Raw genomic sequence first — 19,911 nt, forward strand, 5'->3', positions numbered from 1 at the left:
CTATTTTCTGAACAGAACCTCTGAACGACCAGCTTGAGGTTTTACTCCTCAGTTTCTGCATAAACTGATGATAAACCGAAACTTTTAAGGTTTTTGAGAACAAAGATTCCCTGAAAGATTCCAAGACTGATAAGTGAGGATGAACAAGAATTAATAACAAGGAGAAAACTGGAGATGCACCAATCAAACACTTGATCAGTGATCAATACTGAAAAATCTGATTTTATTTTCAATCATTAAATGCATCAAACTAATAATTCCCATCATTTGTCACAAATACATACAACAAACAGAATCATCGTTCCCTCCCTCTCTACAGGCTGCATGGTTGTTGGTATTCTAAGGAGCAGCATAATAAGTACAAAGGAGCAAATTTTAACTTCTGTTCAGGTGGGAAATTGAGTTCAGGAAGTTTTCCGTAGGAACAGAAACAATGTCTTTTATTCATGTCTGTTCCTTTAGGGCCAGACAGTGACAGAGAAAGAGATTCAATAAAAGATGAATCTTTGGAAACTTTTTCTGCTCATTGAGATGCAGAAGGAAGCCAAGCAACTACTTTTTTATTTTTTACTATGTTTTAGGAAGTTGGTTGTCTGTTTCATCAAATATGCAACATGAATGAGATTTCAATGAAAGAAGGTTTTAATGTTGAGCTGAAACCTAAACCTGAGTTCGGGTTCTTCAGTCACTATATCCTGAAACGTTTGGCTGCTGCAGCGCAGCTGAATCCCCTCATCAGCAGCCTTTCATTCAGCTCTGCAGGCTGAATGAAAGGCTGGCATGTTGGAGAAGAGACAAGTGGAAAAATCACAGGACAGTAGATCTGGAGGATTGGAGCTTCATTCCACCAGTATCAATATTGTGATGGGAAAAACCTCTCCACAGAAACATAACTGTGAAATAAGAGCTAATGAGCTAAAGCTAGTTGCTGCATTGAATTAGAGAACGTTCTGAAAGCTGAGTATGATCCAGATTACTTATTTCGGTGCAAAATGTTTCAAATGAAGTCTTACTGTGATAGCCAGGAGTTTTCCGTAGGTGAGGTGAGCAGGAATGTGGTCCGGCTTGGCTCTCAGAGACTCCCTGTACCAGTGCTCCGCTTCAGGCAGCTTGTTCAGGCGCATGTAGGCTTCACCTGGGGGTCACAAGGTCAGATCAGGGGTCACAGAGTCACAGGCCAAGACACCAAACTGCTTCCTGCTCTTCTTCTGGTGACAGTCCTCAAACGGTGGCCGACAGCTGCAACCGGCAACAAGGGGCTGGAAGAGCCAGACGCTTCAAAACACACAACAGAAAAACACTGCAACCAAAAAACACTGCAATCCCAGAAAATAAATAGAAAAAAAACCATACAACTAGCAAAACAAATGCAAATGGAAAACGATGCAACCGCAAACAAAATTCTGCAACAGGAAACAGGAGCTAGACGGGAAATGCGTAAATTCATAAAAGCAGCAGCAAAAATGAAAAGCTGCAAACTCCCTGAAGGAACAGTTTGTTATACTTCATGTCTTTTTCAATATTACTGAACATCAGCGTCTTAACTTAACTAATATTACTGATTCCAGACTCCCCCTAGTGGTCTGGAGGACTTCCTTATTATGTAGCAAGTTGGCAACATTTTGTACATGTAGTTGTTTTGGCAGTTTGCAGCGTTTTCTCGTTAGCTTCTCCTTCCTGTGTTTGCTGATTGTTTATTCACATTTGTTTTGTTAATTGCAGGTGCTTGGTTCTATGTTTTGTGACTCAAACAGTTTTTATTTGCAGCGTTTTTCTGTTGCATTTCTGCTTTTGTGTTATGGAGTTTGATCATCCATGTGTTTTACTGTTGATGTGTGTTGTACGTGTCAGCCACTGCACTCAGTTGAAAGGGAAGTTTCATTCCAGTCAAAGACTGACTTAATTATTTTTACATTCCACAGACAAATACAAAAATATAAATACATAAAGTTCTTCTGATATTAGATAAAAGCCTGAATAATTGTTTGACACGTTCTGGATCAGATATCAGGTTTCTTCCTGTTAACGGGTAGTTTTTCCTCTCCACTGTTGCTACATGCATCCTCAGTCATGTCAATGACTCAACACATATGATTGTGTGCTGTCGCCCCCTGCTGGTCAAGAGGAAGGAATTCTGTAAGTCAACGACTGGATGAGCTGCTGAGTTTCCTTAGAAAATTTTTAAGATAATTTTAATAATGAACTGAAAGTATGTGTGATTGAACTGACTTTGTTGAAATGGCTTTATAGAAATAAAATTCAATAGAATTGAATAGAGCTACAGTCTGGAAGGCAGTGTGTTAAAACCTGCTGATTGAAATAATTGATAATTTCATATAAATGTACAGCGGGTTAGAACTGGAAAATTAAGAATATGGCTCCATCTATTCAGCCTTGTTTTTATCAGGTTGAAGATAAATTATTTATGTTAGATTATCATGAATGTGGTTGCTGAGAAACTGAGATTTATAGGAGACGAACAGTTTCTTCAGAAACCACAGGGTTTCCATTCTGTCATTTCTTTTTCATATTCCTACTGCTACTATGCAAGTTTTGAAACTCAACCCGAGTCCTTAACCTCATTTTGAATTCAATAAGGGAGCCCTGCGGTTACTCCAATAAATAATTATTGCTGTAACTTTAATCTGAGTGTCTGTACAGTGAGGTTTATCTGGATTCTGTTATTTACAGGTTTTTATCTCTGACCTCCTGTTTTATTGATGGGTCTGCTCCCTGGCAGAGGTTCTGTGTCTGAGATAAGCACAAAAACTAACATGCAATTAGAAGTGACACTGAGTCCAAGGAGCTGCGAACCGGTTTGAGAGTGAGCAGCATTCCTGAGCCCACCAGAGAGCGTTGGAGGGAGACCAGCAGGGTGCAGATTACCACCCAGGTCTGCCTCTGATGAAAGCTGCTGCTCGTTGGCGTCTGACAAACAGCATGAGAGGAGCAAAGTGAGCGAAACTGGAAACAGATATGAGCACCAGAGCCAAATGTGCAAATCAGTCCAGTGAGGAAGCGGCGCTAAGCAGCAGAAATCATAGATCTCTGGCCCAGCGCCTCCATTTGAAACGGCATGTCGCCCCTTAATGGTGCCGGGAGCTTTAATCAACGTTTTGACATAATCTCCGAAGCTCTGTCATATTGTATTCTGCCAACACACAAACAAGCCCCGGGCATTACAGACATCCCAGGTTTCAACTGTTTGTCTCTTTGTGTAAATATTAAACAGCAAAGGTTTGAAAGGAAGAAGTGGGAAGGTTAGAGGAAAGATAATGAAATCAAGAGCAGAGGAATGAGTCTGAGAACAGCTGGTGTACAGCTGTAGTCCAACAACCAGAGCTGCAGATTAAATCTGTTCAACATGTTAACAAAAATCTATTACTGCCTTGTTAAAACAGGCTTTTCTGTCAGAAGACCCCCATTCAGGTCAAACTTCTCATTTCACAATGTGAGATGAGATAACTTTTTGGTTTTTGAGAGGCGGTTATTGACCTGAATATTTCAACATTTCTGGGTTTTTTCTTTGCTTCTGGTAAATACCATATTAGTAAAGCATTTAGCATTAGTTTCCGCTGAACTGATATTGTGCTTTAGCAATAGATCCAGATATACTGTGTCAGTGTAGCACTTTAGCATTAGCTTCCAATAAATACTGGTTTTAGCATTATATTCTGCTAAATACCGGGTTTAGCTTGTCCACCATCGCACACAGGAAAGCAAAGTGTTTGAGGTGTTACCTTAATGCATGTTCACAGGTATCAACCCAAACATTGTGAATTACCATCATCTTTCTCAGACTGTTTAAAGGAACAGTAATATTGTTTTATTCTCATGATCCGGAAACAAAAGCAGCCCTCACCCAGCATGTTGTAGAGGCTCTGCGGTGCAAATTGTCTTGGCATTTTCTGTATTGCTTCTTTAAACATGGAGATAGCCTCCTGTGAAAGAAACAAAGAAATGAGAAAAAGAAAGTGAGGGTTGTTTGTGTAAGAAAAAGCAGATAGACCCTCCCAGATAAAAAAAAAACTGGCTTTGGGGAACTGCTCCGGCGCGGCCGGGTCCGGCCAATATGAATACCCAGCGTGGAATCGGGGGTCTCCGGTTGGGTTGTTCATACAGAGCTGAGCACAAAGCCTCTATCCTGCACGTCACGGCTGTTAGCACAACCAGAACAGTGCTGGTTAGATGTGGTGGATGTCAAAAAATTGACCTCAGAGGACCCCAAGTTTAAATGGGGACTGTTTTAGGTTCAAGCATGCAAACAGTTTATAAAGTACTGAACCAGCAGAACTACAGCTGCAGCTTTGATCGAATCTACAGCATCACTGCTTATACTCAATATAAATGTGCAACATTGGAAAAACGGCCACTGGGTCTTTAGGGGCATGAGATAGAGTGAATTTGTTCAGAACAGCCTGAGGATTATCTGTGCAAACACAACGTCCCTTATGAGCAATTTAAAAAATGTCCGTATAAAAGCAAGTGTTTTACTCAGCGTCCCCTGAAGGCTCCGTCAGCAGCATCCTGCGCTTCATCTCAGTTTACTGTGGTATGAAATCGTCCTTTATGAAGGGAATGAAAAGCAATTCAACTCCCACAGCAGCAGGACATTTATCAGGAAAAAGTATAAAAACTAAAACTGATCTACACTGCTGTATAAAGTATAACATCAATATTCAACTGGTAATAAAAAGAAGCTAAATGTAATTTACATAAAAAATTTGAAGAATTAATAAGAAATTGTTACAATTTATCTTACTTTAGAAATAGAAATTTCTCACCATTTAAACAAAACGTAAATCCAGCTTATTAGGGCTGCAGATTCTGGTTCTGATTACAAATGTGAGCAAAACCTTGTCATTAGTAGCGTTTCCATTAAATCAGAAGCTCAAAATCACATGTGAATACGCAATAAGTCATTATAAAGTATATTGTGATCTTCCAAATACTTCCTGTCGTCTTTGTGGTTTGATTATCTGATCCGTAAAAACTGCTTCCATTACAGTTTTGCAAAACAGATCAATTCTGATAAGGCCAAAAAAAACCTGCTGACAAAACCTTTTGTCAAATAACTAGAGTTTCTTTAAAATTATGTTTCCATGAAGCTAATTTACTTTCTAATAGTCAAATTGTGTGATTACATGCTCAGTGAAAACAAGTTATGCTGGCAGGTTTGCTGAAGGCGTTTGGGTGTGGTACCTCCTGCTGCCCCTGCTCATGCAGCAGCTTGCCCAGGTTGTACAGGCAGCTGGTGACTGAACTCTTGTGGGCGTGGGGGTCCTTCAGGTTCTCATCGGGGATGTCGGCGCAGGTCAGAAAGGTCCGCTTGGCCTCGTCCAGACGGCCCTGATTCATGAGGATGATGCCCGTGTTCAAGTAGGCGGCTGGAGAAAAAACCAACAAGCAGGAGGTGAAGGTCAGGCTGATCTCTGGCGTCAGGCGTTTATCATTCTAATGGACTTGGTCTCCATGCTTTTTACTGCATTACAACAGGACTGAACAGAAATGTGACTGTGACCAACTGAATGGTATTTACAGGATTGAATTAGACTGAACTGGATTATTGCATGTATCTGCGTGGGCATTTGTACATGACTTGTGTGGACTGGTGCCGCGTAAACAGATCGATCCGACAGCACTCAGCTCAGTGATGGCTGTTTATTGAGTTCCATAATCATATTACATCCCTGGCAGCTGTAGGTCCATTTCTTTGTGGTCGCCTGAAACATCCGTTTCTCTGTGCCAAACGAGTTTTATTCCTTTATCTTTCATGACAGCAGAAGCATGTTTACAACCATTAAAGCTGTCCTGACTCAGAAGGTTTGGATGCTTGTTCAAGATGTTTGATGAAGACACTAAAATAAAGTCATGAAGGTTTTTTTCCATCTCTTTCCTGGTAATTTCTGCATTTCTGTTTGAAACAGACGATTTTCTGGGATCTAAAAACGTTTCGTTGTCTGATCTCCCTGAAGATGCCTCAGTTTAAGAGCTGAGGTTATCCTGATCTGTCTCTGCTGCTGCTAGGAAAAAACTGACCATTTTCCTCACTACTCTCCAACTTGTATTATTTGCCATTTCATCTGTTAACTTTATGTTTTCTCAGTTACAGAAGCGACACCTGACTCGGTGCTCTGCTGGCTTTCTTTAGACAGAAACGTTTTAAACTAATTTGAATAATTAACTCAACTTGTTTGAAAACAAATTTGTTGTGAATTGGCTCTATGGAAATAAACTGAATTGGTTTAATGTGTGCATGCTCCTCAGCTAATCCAGTTTTCTGAACTATGATCATGTGAAACAGTCGACTGACTTGAATATTGATTCATTCATTTTTTTTAAATAACTCAGTACTTCATGGTCGTTCTGAGATTGTGGATATTAAAACACGATCTATTTAGTAAGACGATATTTCGTGATGAATTATCCAGTTGTTTGTATGTTTTTTGCATTTGATCATCTCTAGTTACATCTGAGCTGCACATAATTACACCCAACAGATATTATTTGAAACCCAGTCTGAGATTGAAACCCAGAAGTTTTATTCTGTTGGGGAAAACACAAGAAAGGATCAATTTCTATTCTTCTTGTTGCAGCTGGATCAGATTAGAACTGATCAACGCTGGAATGTTTCAAACTCTTTATGGGTTTGTTAAACTTGTGAAATCCTGTTTGTGAAAACAAAAACATTGTTAGTGTGAGTTTTTCTCAAATCTGGCTGAAGTTTTTCCATCTTTTCTAGTTGATAGCAGGCATTATGCCGAGTTATCTGGACTGACAAAGATGGGATCTTCTGATCAATACCTGCTGGTGAGTAATTAGTCCCAGAGGACCTTCCTCTTTAAAGAAAGCCTGGTGGTTAGAATAAATAAACTGGACGCATCGGATCAATCTGCCAGGCTCTTCAAGGCAGTAACAGCATTATGAAGGTAAAGGAGACGAGTTGGGAATTAAACAGTTTCTGCTGTTTTTATCTCATCCTGCACATTTTTTATCTGTTCCACTTGATTCTGCAGTAAACACTTTCCTTTGTGAAGAATTAATAAAACACAGAAAGACGGGGTGTGCTGTGGTGGCGCAGGGGGTTAGCACGCCCCACGTTTGGAGGCCTTAGTCCTCGTCGCGGCAAAAACTCTTCAGAGAAAAAAATGGAAAAAAAAAAAAAAACACAGAAAGACAAAACAGTCTTTCAGTAAAATTTAAGCACTTTTCCAGAATTTTCAAGGTAAGTTTTCATACTTTTCCAGCACCAAAACACAAATGAACACAGAGTGACAACAAAGTTTTAATTCACTATATGACGTAATAACTTTGTTTAATGTATAAAACATAAGCCAACCTTTACTTTATTTACACAGATCAATAAGTGACTGAGCCATTAGTAATAATAAATATTCTGAAAACGAAATAAAAAATGTTCTTACTAAGTTCTTTAGCATTTAGCAAATGGAAATAATTTTGGTATTTCTAACAAACATAAAACAAGAAAAGTTTAGTGTGATTTAACTTCTGACTGTCATGATATGCGGTGTAGATGGTGGTGAGGCAGACGCAGTGGACCCAGGTAAGATGAATAATGAATTTAATAATGCAACACACAGTCCAAAACAGTCCCAATGCCGGGCAGCACGGCCGAGCTAAAGCCAGGGCTCGACGCCGGTAGCAACCGGTAAACGAGGGATGAAAAATAGACTGGGCACACAGGAACGGAACGACAAGCGGCAAGTAACGACGAGGACCCGACCAAGAACAGACACACAGGTGACACTAAATACACTGGGGGTAATCATAGAAACGAGACACACCTGGGAACAATCAAGGGGAGGACAGGACAACGAAGAGACTTAAGGGGACAGAAAACTCTAAATAAACACAGAAAGACACAGATCATGACACTGACAGTGTGAAAAAAATGTGTCTGTAAAATATCTGGTTCAACTGTAAATAAGATTTTTCAGATTTAAGCTTTTAATCAAAAAGATTAGACTTCATAACTAAACTGTGCAGTTTGAATGTTAAGCTCTTTCCAGGACTTTAAACAGAAATCAGACACTTTCTTAAGCTTGAAAAATTCAAGTATTTTCAAGGCTTTCAAGCACCTGTGCAAACCCTGACAAAAGGAAGTCATTTTCAAACCCTCCTACAAGCAGCCAAACAAAAGGTTTTTTCTAATCAGAGAATAAGATGTGGGCTGAATAAAAAGCCAACAATGTGCCCCAGTTAGCTCACAATTAGGCAGTGAGTGATGGTGTAACCTTGGAAAGAACACTGTCGCATTAACATTCTGCGTTCAAAATGTCAGCAGCTCGGGGTAATTAACTGCTATCGGCTGCTGCAGATTGGATAATTGCTGAATTAGAATTTCCCAGTTTTATCACAAGCTTGATTAGATGTTCAATTACTCTGGTGGAGGAAGGACGAGACGTTCAGGACTCTGTTTATCTGTCTCTGACCGAAGCCTGGAACTGGGAGGAAGAAATAACGGAGCAGAAGGTGAGAAAACTGAAAAAGATCAAGACTGAAGGAGGAATGAAAGCAGAGAGAGCGCTGCGGCCCGAATTCATGGTGAATGACATCATGCATTCGCTTGATCTGTTGACATGCGCGGGCTCAGAGAGCTGGTCACACAGCTGTGCTCGAATGTTCAGCTCCGCCGTAGACCCGCTGCCCTTTGCCATCCATTACTTCCCTTTACATAACCACAGCCCTTGTTCACTGTTGCCTGGACACGGCACAGCCACAACCACCAGGGCTGGAGGCTGTCAATAAAAAGACAAGAGCTGTACTTACAAGCCAGCGTTGGCCGGCTCCCAATGGCCAGCTTATAGTAGTGGAGCGCCTGGGAGAACTTGTTGCTTTCCTGCAGCAGCAAACCTCTGGAGCAGACAAAGAGAAACCAGGACGACATGTGAGACAGTTTACAGCTCGACGCAGGCATTGTGCAGAGCTAAAGCTCCAAATCAAGACAAAAGCAGCTGATAAGAGTGGGAATCAAAGGAATCCTGGTGTTCTACATTTCCTCTTTGACTAAAACGGCATCATTAATACTCCTGTCAGCAACAACACGATGGGGAATATGAGACAAGAGGGCAGTTTCTCAGAGAGAACAGCTGGGATCAAAGCACTGCGTCTCTGGTTCTGCAGCCACTTTACAGAAACACTGACATCCACAAGAACCCGAGGAAAATAAACCCAAACGGCACACAAGTATGAAAATACATACTCACAGGTTATACAGCATGTCGGCCATGTTGCTGCGGTAATACAGAGCGTTTCTGTAGGCCTGCTCAGCCTCATCCATCTTCCCCTGGCTCTTCAAAACATTTCCTAGGTTGCCCCAAGCTGACAAGTTACAGAGGAAAAGATTAGCTAAACGGTAAATGATGAAGACTTTGTTAAAAACAGGAAGGACCTTTTGCAATAATGTTAAGTTTGTTAAGCAGTTTTTAACGTCTAAAGCGATGCAGTTCTGCTGCAGCTGGTGATCTCACACAACAAATGGCTCTGTAGGGGAGCGCCATGTAAGAAAAAACGGTTTTCCAGGGACTGAGCCTGAAAGAAAACCACCGCAGCGCCACTGAGGAGCCGAATGAACTGCAGTTAACAGCAAGGAACAGAGACTGACAGGTGATGTTCGCTTTTTCCACTGAATACAGTAGAAAAGTTTATAAAAGATCCTTGATTAGTGTAAAATAAATGTAGATTAAAACACAATAATCATGGATGTAGTATATGTACTTTATGTGAACTCTGATTTTATGTGGCAATAAGACCTAAACTCCACAAAGTTATTAATAAGAGATCACAACATTTCACAGAACATCCCGCCTCTAATACCTGCTGTTGGTGTCGGGATTTTGTTTTGCATGATGGGTTTTTATTTTTCTGATCACTTTTAGAATCCAGGCATATTATTCTGATGATTCTTTGTTTATATTGAAGCTTCAGTGGAAACAAATGTCCCAGGGGAATGAAGAAAGAGCTGAAAAATTAATTTAGAGAAAACTAAGTGTACTTAACGTTTCAAAGTTAGTGGAAAGGCTAAATGAAAAGTTAGTTCTGCTGTTGGCGCATTAGCAGAAGAGCTGAAACCGAAAGGGAAATAAAATCATAAAGCATGGTGGATTTGTTTATAGAATCATGACAAACAAGTTTTTACTACATTTATTAAACCCAGTATCATTGCATGTTATTTAACTATTGGAACGAATTGGTTGGATGGAATATTTGGAAGGAGATCATATTTCAAGAGGTGAGCATGCAAATTCTGAAAGATATGAATATATTTGGTCTGCTGGATAAACTGCCACTGATCTTTATGCCAACATTTGATGCATAATTTAAAAGCTAACTCTCACAAAGACGACAAGATAATGGTAAACAGTCATTAAATGTGGGCTAATCTGTCCTGGTCTTTAGAATCTAATCAGCGTTTTGACCATCAATAAGGAGAAGTTAAAACAATTCGAGCTACAAATCCAGACTGATCTGTTTTCTTAGCAGCCTGCATCACTTTTTCTATTTAAAAAAGATTGTGTGGATTTCAGCAATCCAAACAGTTTGTGTGTCTGATGTTGGGCTCCCTTCAAATCTCATATTAGCTTTGTTGAATGTAAGGCGGGACATTGCTGCTACCGTGTCGGCCTGCCAAAGCAAACAGCTGTCATGCCTCAGCTCCGCTGCAAAATCTGAAAGGGAAATTAGAAACTCAACGTGTCCTTCTGCTGCGCCGTGAGGCCCGCGCCTGCTGCACTGCTCAGCAACTCCGCAAACTTAGCTATGGGTTTAAATCTGCGTCTGATTAGTTTGAAGCCTTTTGAATATTTTATGGGCAGCTGGTAGTGACAGTCGGGGACAGGAGAGGACGGCGTTCTGAGCAGGAAACGGCAGGAAAGTAGGAGAAAACACGTCATCAAGACTGACAACTCCGTTTTAACTCACAGATGTACTGAAGGCAGGTGAATAATACAATATGCAGAACTTAACTTATCCTACTTTTACTCTGTGCACTAAGGTCTCAGTCTATCTGTGGTGATCCTGAGTGAAGGAGACATTTTGAAGCAGATTCACTTTAAATTATTTAGTATTGCAGAAAACCGATGGAGACAAGAACACATTGAAAGCTGAAAGACCTCCTCCAGTTATTCAGGTAATAAAATGTGATGTGTTGGACGCAGACATGTCTGCTTAACTGTGGATGAGCTTAAGTTTAAACACCGACTTTAAACAATTAAAGGCAAGGATTAGGACTGTTTTAGTACTTGATCATTTTGATGATTAATCTGATTTTTAAAAATTGGCAGATTTTCAATTCAACCAAGATGCAAATAATCAACTAATTCAATTCCTTTAAAATAAGAAAATAAACATTTTATTGTATAGAATGCAATAACACATTCCTGGTTCATTTGTACCAAAAGATGAATCTGCAACTAAAAAAATACTGTTTACTGATCTGTTGATTGTATTTTGGGTTAATGATTGAATAGCAAAAGATGCTTAATATATTTTCCTTTACAAAATTTGAACAGGATGAAGCTAAAATCACAGATAAAAGTTTTTTCATCTTAAATGTAAAAAGTATATATTTTTTGTACAGTTTTGGTTTAATTACTCTTTCAACAGACGGCCATTTTTAGAGTCTGTATAGGTTGACTGTTATTTCAATAATCGATTAATCACAATTATTACAAATAATCATTTCAGCAGACGGCCTTACCTTTAGCAGGATTGACGTAGATCCCTGACTTGTAGAGCATCTCCTCGTTCTGCCAGTCCTGATTCCTCACCACAGTTTTCATCCCAAACAGAAGGAGCATGGCGCCGCTGCAGAGCAGCAACAGCCTCCTGCAGGACCTGCGTCGCACTCGCACACACAGCGACCGCAGCCCCACAGCAACAAGCAGGCAGAAGCCCATGCTGGGGATGTACAGCACTCTCTCTGCTATCACAAAGCCAACATAGAAAAACAGGTTTGTAGCAGGTAGAAAGGGGATGGCCAGAAGGCCCAGGGAGAAAGAAACCACATTCTCCGAGGTCGGCAGTGAAGTCCTGCTCTCTGAGAGGCTGCTGGTTCCGTTCTGGGTGAAAATATTATTGGTGTCTGTGTGAGAGTTGTTTGTGTGTTCGTGGTAACTGTGTCCATTACTGTTCCCATTCCTGCCGTTAATGTAATGGTGGCTTTTCCCATTGGTTTCCTTGGTCCTGGTTGCTGAGTGCATCCACAGGCCAAACCAAACCAGCAAAAGCAATCCGAGGTAAAAGAGAACCGTGTGGACGTTCCTCCAGTCGGCCAGGCTCCTGATCAGAGGCAAGGCGTCCATCGACCAATCAAAGCTCAGCGTGTCCGGGCAGAGGAGGAGCCAGAAGTTGACAGCAGGCAGGTGGAAAAAGGTCAAAGTTCTGGAGAGGAGCGAAGGCGAGTCAGCGGCCGGGTTGTCTGAGTTGGAGAAGTTGGGCGGCTTGTTGCCCATCCAGGAGAAGCGGCAGGCCAGTAAGACGACTCCCCACACGGCCAACAGAAACACGTTCAGCAGCAGCTGCTGGTTCTTCCTCTGCCAGACACAAAAACACAAAACTGGATCACACAAAGCAACAAACACCAGCCAATAGCATATCAGCTAGCAGAGCATAGAGATAGCTGCATTTTCTTTCAGATATGTTTTAGGAATAATCTTTTCTGGTATTAGAACAGTTAAATATTGGGACAAGAGAGAAAACGGCAAAATAAGAATGAAAGTTGGACTGAATTGTTGTATTAATTCCAGATTATTTATGACATGGTCGGTTAAGTTTGTCATTGTCAGTTATTTCTATTTGTTAAACACCAGAAAAATGAGAGACAGAATATATTTCATTTTACTTTTGTCAAAATGAGAGGTTTGTGTGTGAGGTAGAACCTCCTCTGGTTCTAACTCACAGAACCAGAGTTCTGCAGTCCAAACTGTTCAGCTCCAGTCCAGATCAGATCGTTCAGCTCAGCCTGCTTCTCTTTATTAAAACCAGAACATTTATGATGAATTAATTCACTGATTGTTTAAAATAAAAGGGAACAGCAGAACTTTTCTTTACACACATCATTTGTCATCTAAACTTCATGGCCTCCGCAGACAAAAGGAAACAAGCACAGCTGTATGAACTCCATTCATCATAACAGAGTTGATATTCAACACTTTGTCCAATGTGTGGAAATACTGATGAAATATGTAAAGTGTTTGGCTGTTCAATCACTTGTTGGCGGAGAGCTGAAAAATGACCCGACATATTTCTGCAGAAGATATGTCCGATGTTCGGACCAGGCGACCTTCCTAAAGTGTCCAGAATACTAGGAAACGTGCAAAAGTTTCCAATCTCCTCCGTAGTTTTAACTTTCTGAAAATTACATTCAGATATTACATTTAGAGCTCAAGGGAAAAGAAGATACAGAATATAAAAAGATGAACTGGAGGTTAATGAATGCTGGAATAAAAATCTCCAGAAGGATCATAACATCACATTCTCTGATATTTAATCATTTAGAAGATCGCAACATTATAATATTCCAAAGTTTGGCCCAGAAGCTGTGATGTTTTAACCATCACAGCTTCAGGGCTGTACTATTGATTGCTTTGTCATTTACAAACTGAGTCTGTAAAAAGGGGCATCATTAACCTTTGAATGCAGCTTCTGTCTGCTAATGATCGCTGACAGCGCCGGGATCTGATGCCTGGAAGGAAACGAGTCCAGAAACATCCGGAAAACGCCATGACAACAGCCTGAACCAACCGCCTGTTTCTGCAACTTCTGAACCGGAAAGATAAATCTCTGGAGCTGGAGCCCAATGTATCTATGACGATTTATGGAAATATGACAAACATCACACAGAAAAAAGGTCAGGACTGAAAACGACCCTGAGTGATTCTGGGTTTCATGCAGACGGGCAAGGAAGCTGTCGCGTTGCTTAGCAACAGAAGGTCATAGTTTCAATCCAGATGAGCATTTCACATTGATTTCTTCTCAGAAAAAACTAAGAATTCAGTGGAAAATTTTAATAATCAATATGTTAACAGAAGTGAGTAAATAAATGAACTGCTTGTTCAAAGTCAGTAAAGAAAAATCTGGTTTTTGCTGAATTTCACACGGAAACTCCAGGTTTAGTCAAATATTATTTGAATGTTACAAAATAAGAAAAAAAGACAATAAAACTGTCTTAGAAACAGGAAGGATGAAATGTTGATGCATAATTAAAATAAAACTGGAGAAACAAATGTCCTGAAACGTCAAGTTTCAGAATTAAAATGAAATCTAAACGGTTCGTTTGAAAACACGTTGAAAACCAGAGAGTCTGTGCAGCTTGGAGCCGATCGGCAGAACGCCGTGACCTGAAGCTGGTCAGAGTTCACCAAAGATGCTTATGGGACGGCGTTGGACGCCAGGTCCTGCTGCACCTCAGATTTACTGAGATTTTCACCTGGATCTCAGGACCTCTGGCAGCTCCAAACAGCAGCTTACAGGAAACCCCACTGTGGGGAATCCAGTCAGTCTGGAGAACGTTTCTCTAAAACCAAGCATGAATCACACAACACCCTGATCTCTGTTGAGTTTGTGACTCATTTCTGCAGGTCTGTTCAGCTGCCGCTGTGATGAGAACCATGAGAGAAGCCATAACCAGCGTTTTTATTTGAATTAAGCGTGTTTGCCTGTTTGGGATCCACTGGTGATCCACTGGAATCACCCCAGAACATGCTCACTCCAACTTGGCTCAGCGATGAACAGATATGTCATCCCCACTCTTCCCAGACTCTGCACACACTCAAACGCTGCCATCTTAACTGCATCCATATGTCACGTTTTGCTTAAAATTCTTCTTCTGCATTTCAACGTTTGGGTTTTCTTTGTGCAAAAGAACATTTCTGGGCTTCAGTGAAAACATAAAACAACCCTGTGATTGCACTTCAGTCCGTAGCTGTGACCTCAGTGCTGCTGCTCAAGGCTTAAATCACCAAACGCTCCGACTTCCTAAGAAAAATAAAAGGTGACAGCAAAAAATAGACTGCCTGCATTGTTCCAGGAGTGTAATGAGGCACAAACTACAGAGGCAACACAATCAAGACGTGTATTTTCTCATGAATAAATAATCTTGTGCATCTTCCAGTTAAATTTCCATCAGTTGAACCACCAGCCTGGAGCTTCAGCCCCCATTATGCATGAAAACTCAAGACGTCCAGCTTTGTGTCTTTTGTCAATAATCCAGTTTAGCCTGAAATAAGTGGTTTAGCGAAACCCCAGGGAGGTTGAGAACACACTTTTTTCTTCTCTTCTATGCTTCCAGCACATTCAGTTCTAAACTGATACAATTTAAGCTTTATTTGGCATGCGGACGAAAAATCCTTGGAGAAATGCAAAACAGGCTAATTAAGGGAAACCCTGCTTTGAGCGCGTTCCCGCCTCTTTTAGCTGTGGCTGTGTTTTTTCCAACAGCACCTTGTTTGTTCTGAGCAAAGGTTGCAGCAAAGTGGAAATGTAATTAGTTTAGAAAACATTTTAGAGAACATGCACAGTTTTTTTTAAAGATAATTGGCCACTGTGCTGTGCACCACACATGTAGCAGGTTTTCAAGAGTCTCCTAAGAGCAATCCATCACACAACACATCTAACAAGCCCATCAAAGTGCAAAGCCATGTCTGGCTCACACTCCAGTGAGCACCTGAGCAGGAATCCTGAGAAAGAAATGGCACGTCTGACCTTTCCCCTCCTCTTCATCATTACTGAGATCAATTGTCTACAGAGGCTCTTTCATCAAGATCCTGCCTTCCACTGATAGACTTGTAATGGAAGTGAAAATGAGCTCAGGGAACCAATCAAACAGCATTACCACCTTCAAAGCCTTCAGACGAAGGGACACATAAACACAAAGGAAGCTCAGGTTTAGTAAGCACGCCACATTCCCTCCACCTCTGCATAAATCTTTCTGAGGAGGTGATGGATGGATATGAAGTCTGCTTTTGTCCTTTCTCCCTAACCGCTGGAACAGCCAATCTAGCCCAAACTGAAACTTCTCCATCCATCTCTCATCCTTATCAGACACAGCTGGTGTGATCCTCCAACACAGAAAAGTACCTTTGGCTGGAAAAGCTGAACAAGATAAGAGTCTAATTATTAATTTCCCAACATGTGTTTAGGATTACCAGCAGCTGGCACATAAAAAAATCGCTCATTAATAAGATTTTACAGTTTGTTCTGGATAGCATTTCTGACAAACGTCATTAATATTCCAGATATGCCTGTACGCGCATCAGGACATTATCATCACCTGCAAAATAGCTTGTTGGTCCAATTTGTGATGCCATAACATCTCTGAGTTGTTGAAACACGAACGTCCCGCAGGACCTGAGGAGTTTTATCAGCTGCACTGCTTCAGTCCAACACACCACAGATTCTGGAACTATCTGGACAGTACTGGGGACGGCTAACTAAAAGGTTAGCAGCTCTAACCCTAAAGCACTAATCATAAACATTAGTTCTGCCGTCGGTAAAGCGCTATACGAGCATAGCATTTAGCTAATGCTAAAGCGCTATACCAACATTGTTTTGAGCTAATAGTAAAACACTGTACTAACTTGGCATTTAGCTCATGCTAAAATGCTAACTTTGGTAATAATGATACCTACCATGTGTCGGAAAGCACACAGGATATCAGTAGATTTTTAACTGTTTACTGTGGACCTACAGCAAGGCATTCTGGGTACAGAATGTCACACAGGAATATTCTGGAAGAAAATGATACTTTATTCATAGCAGCATCTGCAACAAAAACCTAATTTCCATATTTAATTGTCTTCAATTATATAGAATCTCCATATAGAGTCCTACAAATCAAATTTAAATGCTTATGCCTATCAAATTATATCTGTCTTTGAAAGACTATAATCCTTGAGCACCAATTTAGTTCTGACATTATAATTTACATGTTTTATAGCGCCCATATATATTGTAGTTATGCTTATATGTTATTCTCTACCAGCAGAGTTTTATTTTGATCTGGTATGTTTCTTGTTTTAAATTAAGTTATGGGAGAAAAAAGAGAGAACGTGAAGAGAGGAAACGAACTGCTGCTTAAAGGCTCTTCACACTCTTAAAAATAAGAGCATGAATATAAACGCTTAACTGCTAGAAGAATTCTTTCCAATTGACATCAAAACTTCAATAAAGATGTTGAACTTTATTGAACTGAAACTGAAAACAGCAGAGAAATTTAGCAATTTATAATTGATTTAGAAAAATGCACTAGGGGGAAGCCAAGTGTGTTAAAAGTTAGCAAAAGCACTAGATGGAAAGCTAGCTCCACTTTTAGCAGATTAGTGGAGATGTGCCCACCTCCGTTTACCAGAATATTTCTCATCTGCTTCACATCTATTTTCCTCTGCCTGCTCCCTTCTCCAGCTGCACCCACTCACCTCCAATTAGCTCATCTGGTTCCTTTGTCTCTTCCACTTCTCCCTCAGTATTTAATGACTGCAGTAAAAAGCAGTTTTTGGTTGTAAGGAATGATATAGAGTATTTCTATTCAACTGCTTTGAATTCACAGTTAAACAGGTTCAACAATGTGACCTTTTTCTGGTTTTTATAATGCCACAAATAAAACTTGGGCACTGGTTAAACTTCCATTAAATTAGTTTAAGCCAGATTTTGCAAGCACAGTGTTTCATTGTGAATATGTTATTTTTAAAAGTAAATTATCTAAGCATCACTGCAACACATGCAACATCAGTATCAGTGTTGACTGTTGGCATTGGCTATGTCTGGTGACATTTTCCTACAAATTTCATACAGAAAAAGAAAGTACTCTCAGTGTTTCTACGTTAGCTGATGCTACCATCACCATCACAGCCCACAGACTTGATGGAATCACACAGGGCTCTCAAACTTTTACCGACTGAAATTTCAGGTTCAACCAAGTGGAATTTTGTTGCCACGATGACCAGAGAGCAGCACTTTTCTCCTTTATCAATGGATGACCAAGCTCACAAGACTAAACTGGGTGCATTTAGTTGGCTTAAGTGTTTAAGCCAACTTAGACATTTGAAATATTCAAAGTGAACAAATCTTTCAGAATCTATTGAAAGCACAATGTAGAACAAATTCCACAGAAAATTATCCAAAATTCAACTCAAATATTTACAGTTGAAACAGAGAAACTACATGGATCAGTTTAGGATACAAAGCTGAGTTTAGGTCACGAGGTGAAACCTCAGAAACCTCCTCTTGATCTGCTCAGGACCAAACTTTTAACTCATGTGAACCAGTCAGAAACCGTCCAGTCAGTTCATCTGGCTGGTCCACAAACAGCCGAGTCTGAAAGAGAAAATCACTGGAAAAGAGCCAATAATCACCAGAGATTTATTGGAAATAAAACCAATTATTTAATTGACTGGTAAATGTTGTTTTTTTACTGCTGCCCTGATGTCTGAAGGTCTACAGTGGAAAAAACAGAAGAGCCTACACCCAAATGACTAAAGCAAATACATCTGAGTAAGAAACTTTCCAACCGAGATGTTGTAAAACAAGCCAGATTATGCTGTCTTGGTCAGATTTTATTAACCATAATCACTGGACCAACGTGGGATTCATTTCTTTCAAAACCTTCACTCAACATTCCAGCTTCCCGCTTCGCTTCACTGAGCCTCCGACCCTAAAACACTCTGTGGACGACGCAGAGTGATGCTGTAAAAGTTGCTCTCTTAAAGTTTAAGCAAAGGGATTTTAACTTAGGGGTCACCAGGGGCCTCCCTCTAATGGACTGTAAACTGTATGAAAAAACTAACTTTTTTTCCTATTTTAACATTTATTCAGGCTAAGCTTTTCTGGTTTTAGGTCAATTGGGATTTGCAAACATATTTCTGTTTGGTGAAGCTAAAATAATAAGAAAAAATTTCCCTCATTGTCAAGAGTTGCCAAGTGTTTGCTGGAATTTTTGTTCGTTCCTCCATGCAGAGAGAATCAAAACATGGACTCGGTCGTCTTGGAGACACTGAAACTGTTTGGAAGAGTCATTTAAGTCCATGCTTGTTTGTGACGCGCACCAGTCCCTCTTGTAGCAAAACACAATCACATCATGATGGGAAAACATTTTCAGGCTGGCAAGCTTCTCTCTTTTTTGCCTCTAAATCTAAAGATGATCATTATGAGCAAAAACTTTAGTTTTAATTTTATCAGACCAAGGGACATGTCTCCAAAAATCCAGATTACTGTCCCTGACTCTGATGAGAAATAAAAATATCATGAATCTTTTGATACTGTGTATGTAAACATCTGGTTTCTGATGTAGAACTGACAAGAAAAAGAGCAACGATTCTGTTTTTTTTCTCTCAGTGGAGAGAAAAAAAACGAACGTCTGGTTGAATGTAAAATGTTTGCTACAGGTATGCAGGATAAAAATATGAGCAGCCCATGAAAAAAAGAGAATAAAATCTCATGATCAATGGAAAATTCTCCACTTTGCCAAGTTCTCAGAGGCTAGTAAAACCTGAGCTTGAAATATGTGGGGAAGAGCAGCAAAACGTTTGGCAAATATGTCCGAAAGTAGAAGCTGCTGTTGTAAGAGTTGACCTTCTACCTGCTGAGCTGGAGGGGTGAGGAGAAAAGTTTTCCAAAGGTTTCTGCTGACTTGCAAAGCTACAAGAATGTCAAATATAGAAAGTAATCAAGTGAAAAGCTTTAAAAATGCAAAACAGACTGTAAATCTGTCTTCATTTGCTCCCAGTGCAAACAATGGATGAAACATGGCATTAAAGTGAGCATGGTGCCTGAACAGGTGAGTTTGAGTCCAGGTTCAGGCAGAGGGAGGGAAACACGACGGAGCTGTCGACTGTGAGAGAGAATTTGTCAACCTTTGATCTTATGGATTTTGTACCAATGAGGAAAAATTTAGTT

General features: G+C 40.3%; 1 protein-coding gene across 1 annotated transcript in view; it reads right to left on the reverse strand.

The window, feature by feature from the left end:
• tmtc2b (transmembrane O-mannosyltransferase targeting cadherins 2b) overlaps window positions 1-19,911 on the reverse strand; it is a 98,344-nt gene that overhangs the window by 17,753 nt on the left and 60,680 nt on the right. Inside the window, exons 3-8 of the mRNA XM_028033808.1 lie at window positions 11,720-12,554; window positions 9,228-9,342; window positions 8,791-8,876; window positions 5,203-5,387; window positions 3,863-3,941; window positions 1,014-1,135 (exon numbers count right to left, since the gene is read on the reverse strand). Coding sequence (XP_027889609.1) covers window positions 1,014-1,135; window positions 3,863-3,941; window positions 5,203-5,387; window positions 8,791-8,876; window positions 9,228-9,342; window positions 11,720-12,554 — 1,422 coding nt within the window. The remainder of the gene's footprint in view (window positions 1-1,013; window positions 1,136-3,862; window positions 3,942-5,202; window positions 5,388-8,790; window positions 8,877-9,227; window positions 9,343-11,719; window positions 12,555-19,911) is intronic.

Source organism: Xiphophorus couchianus, chromosome 2 (genome assembly GCF_001444195.1).
Source record: "Xiphophorus couchianus chromosome 2, X_couchianus-1.0, whole genome shotgun sequence".
Classification (NCBI taxonomy): Eukaryota; Metazoa; Chordata; class Actinopteri; order Cyprinodontiformes; family Poeciliidae; genus Xiphophorus; species Xiphophorus couchianus.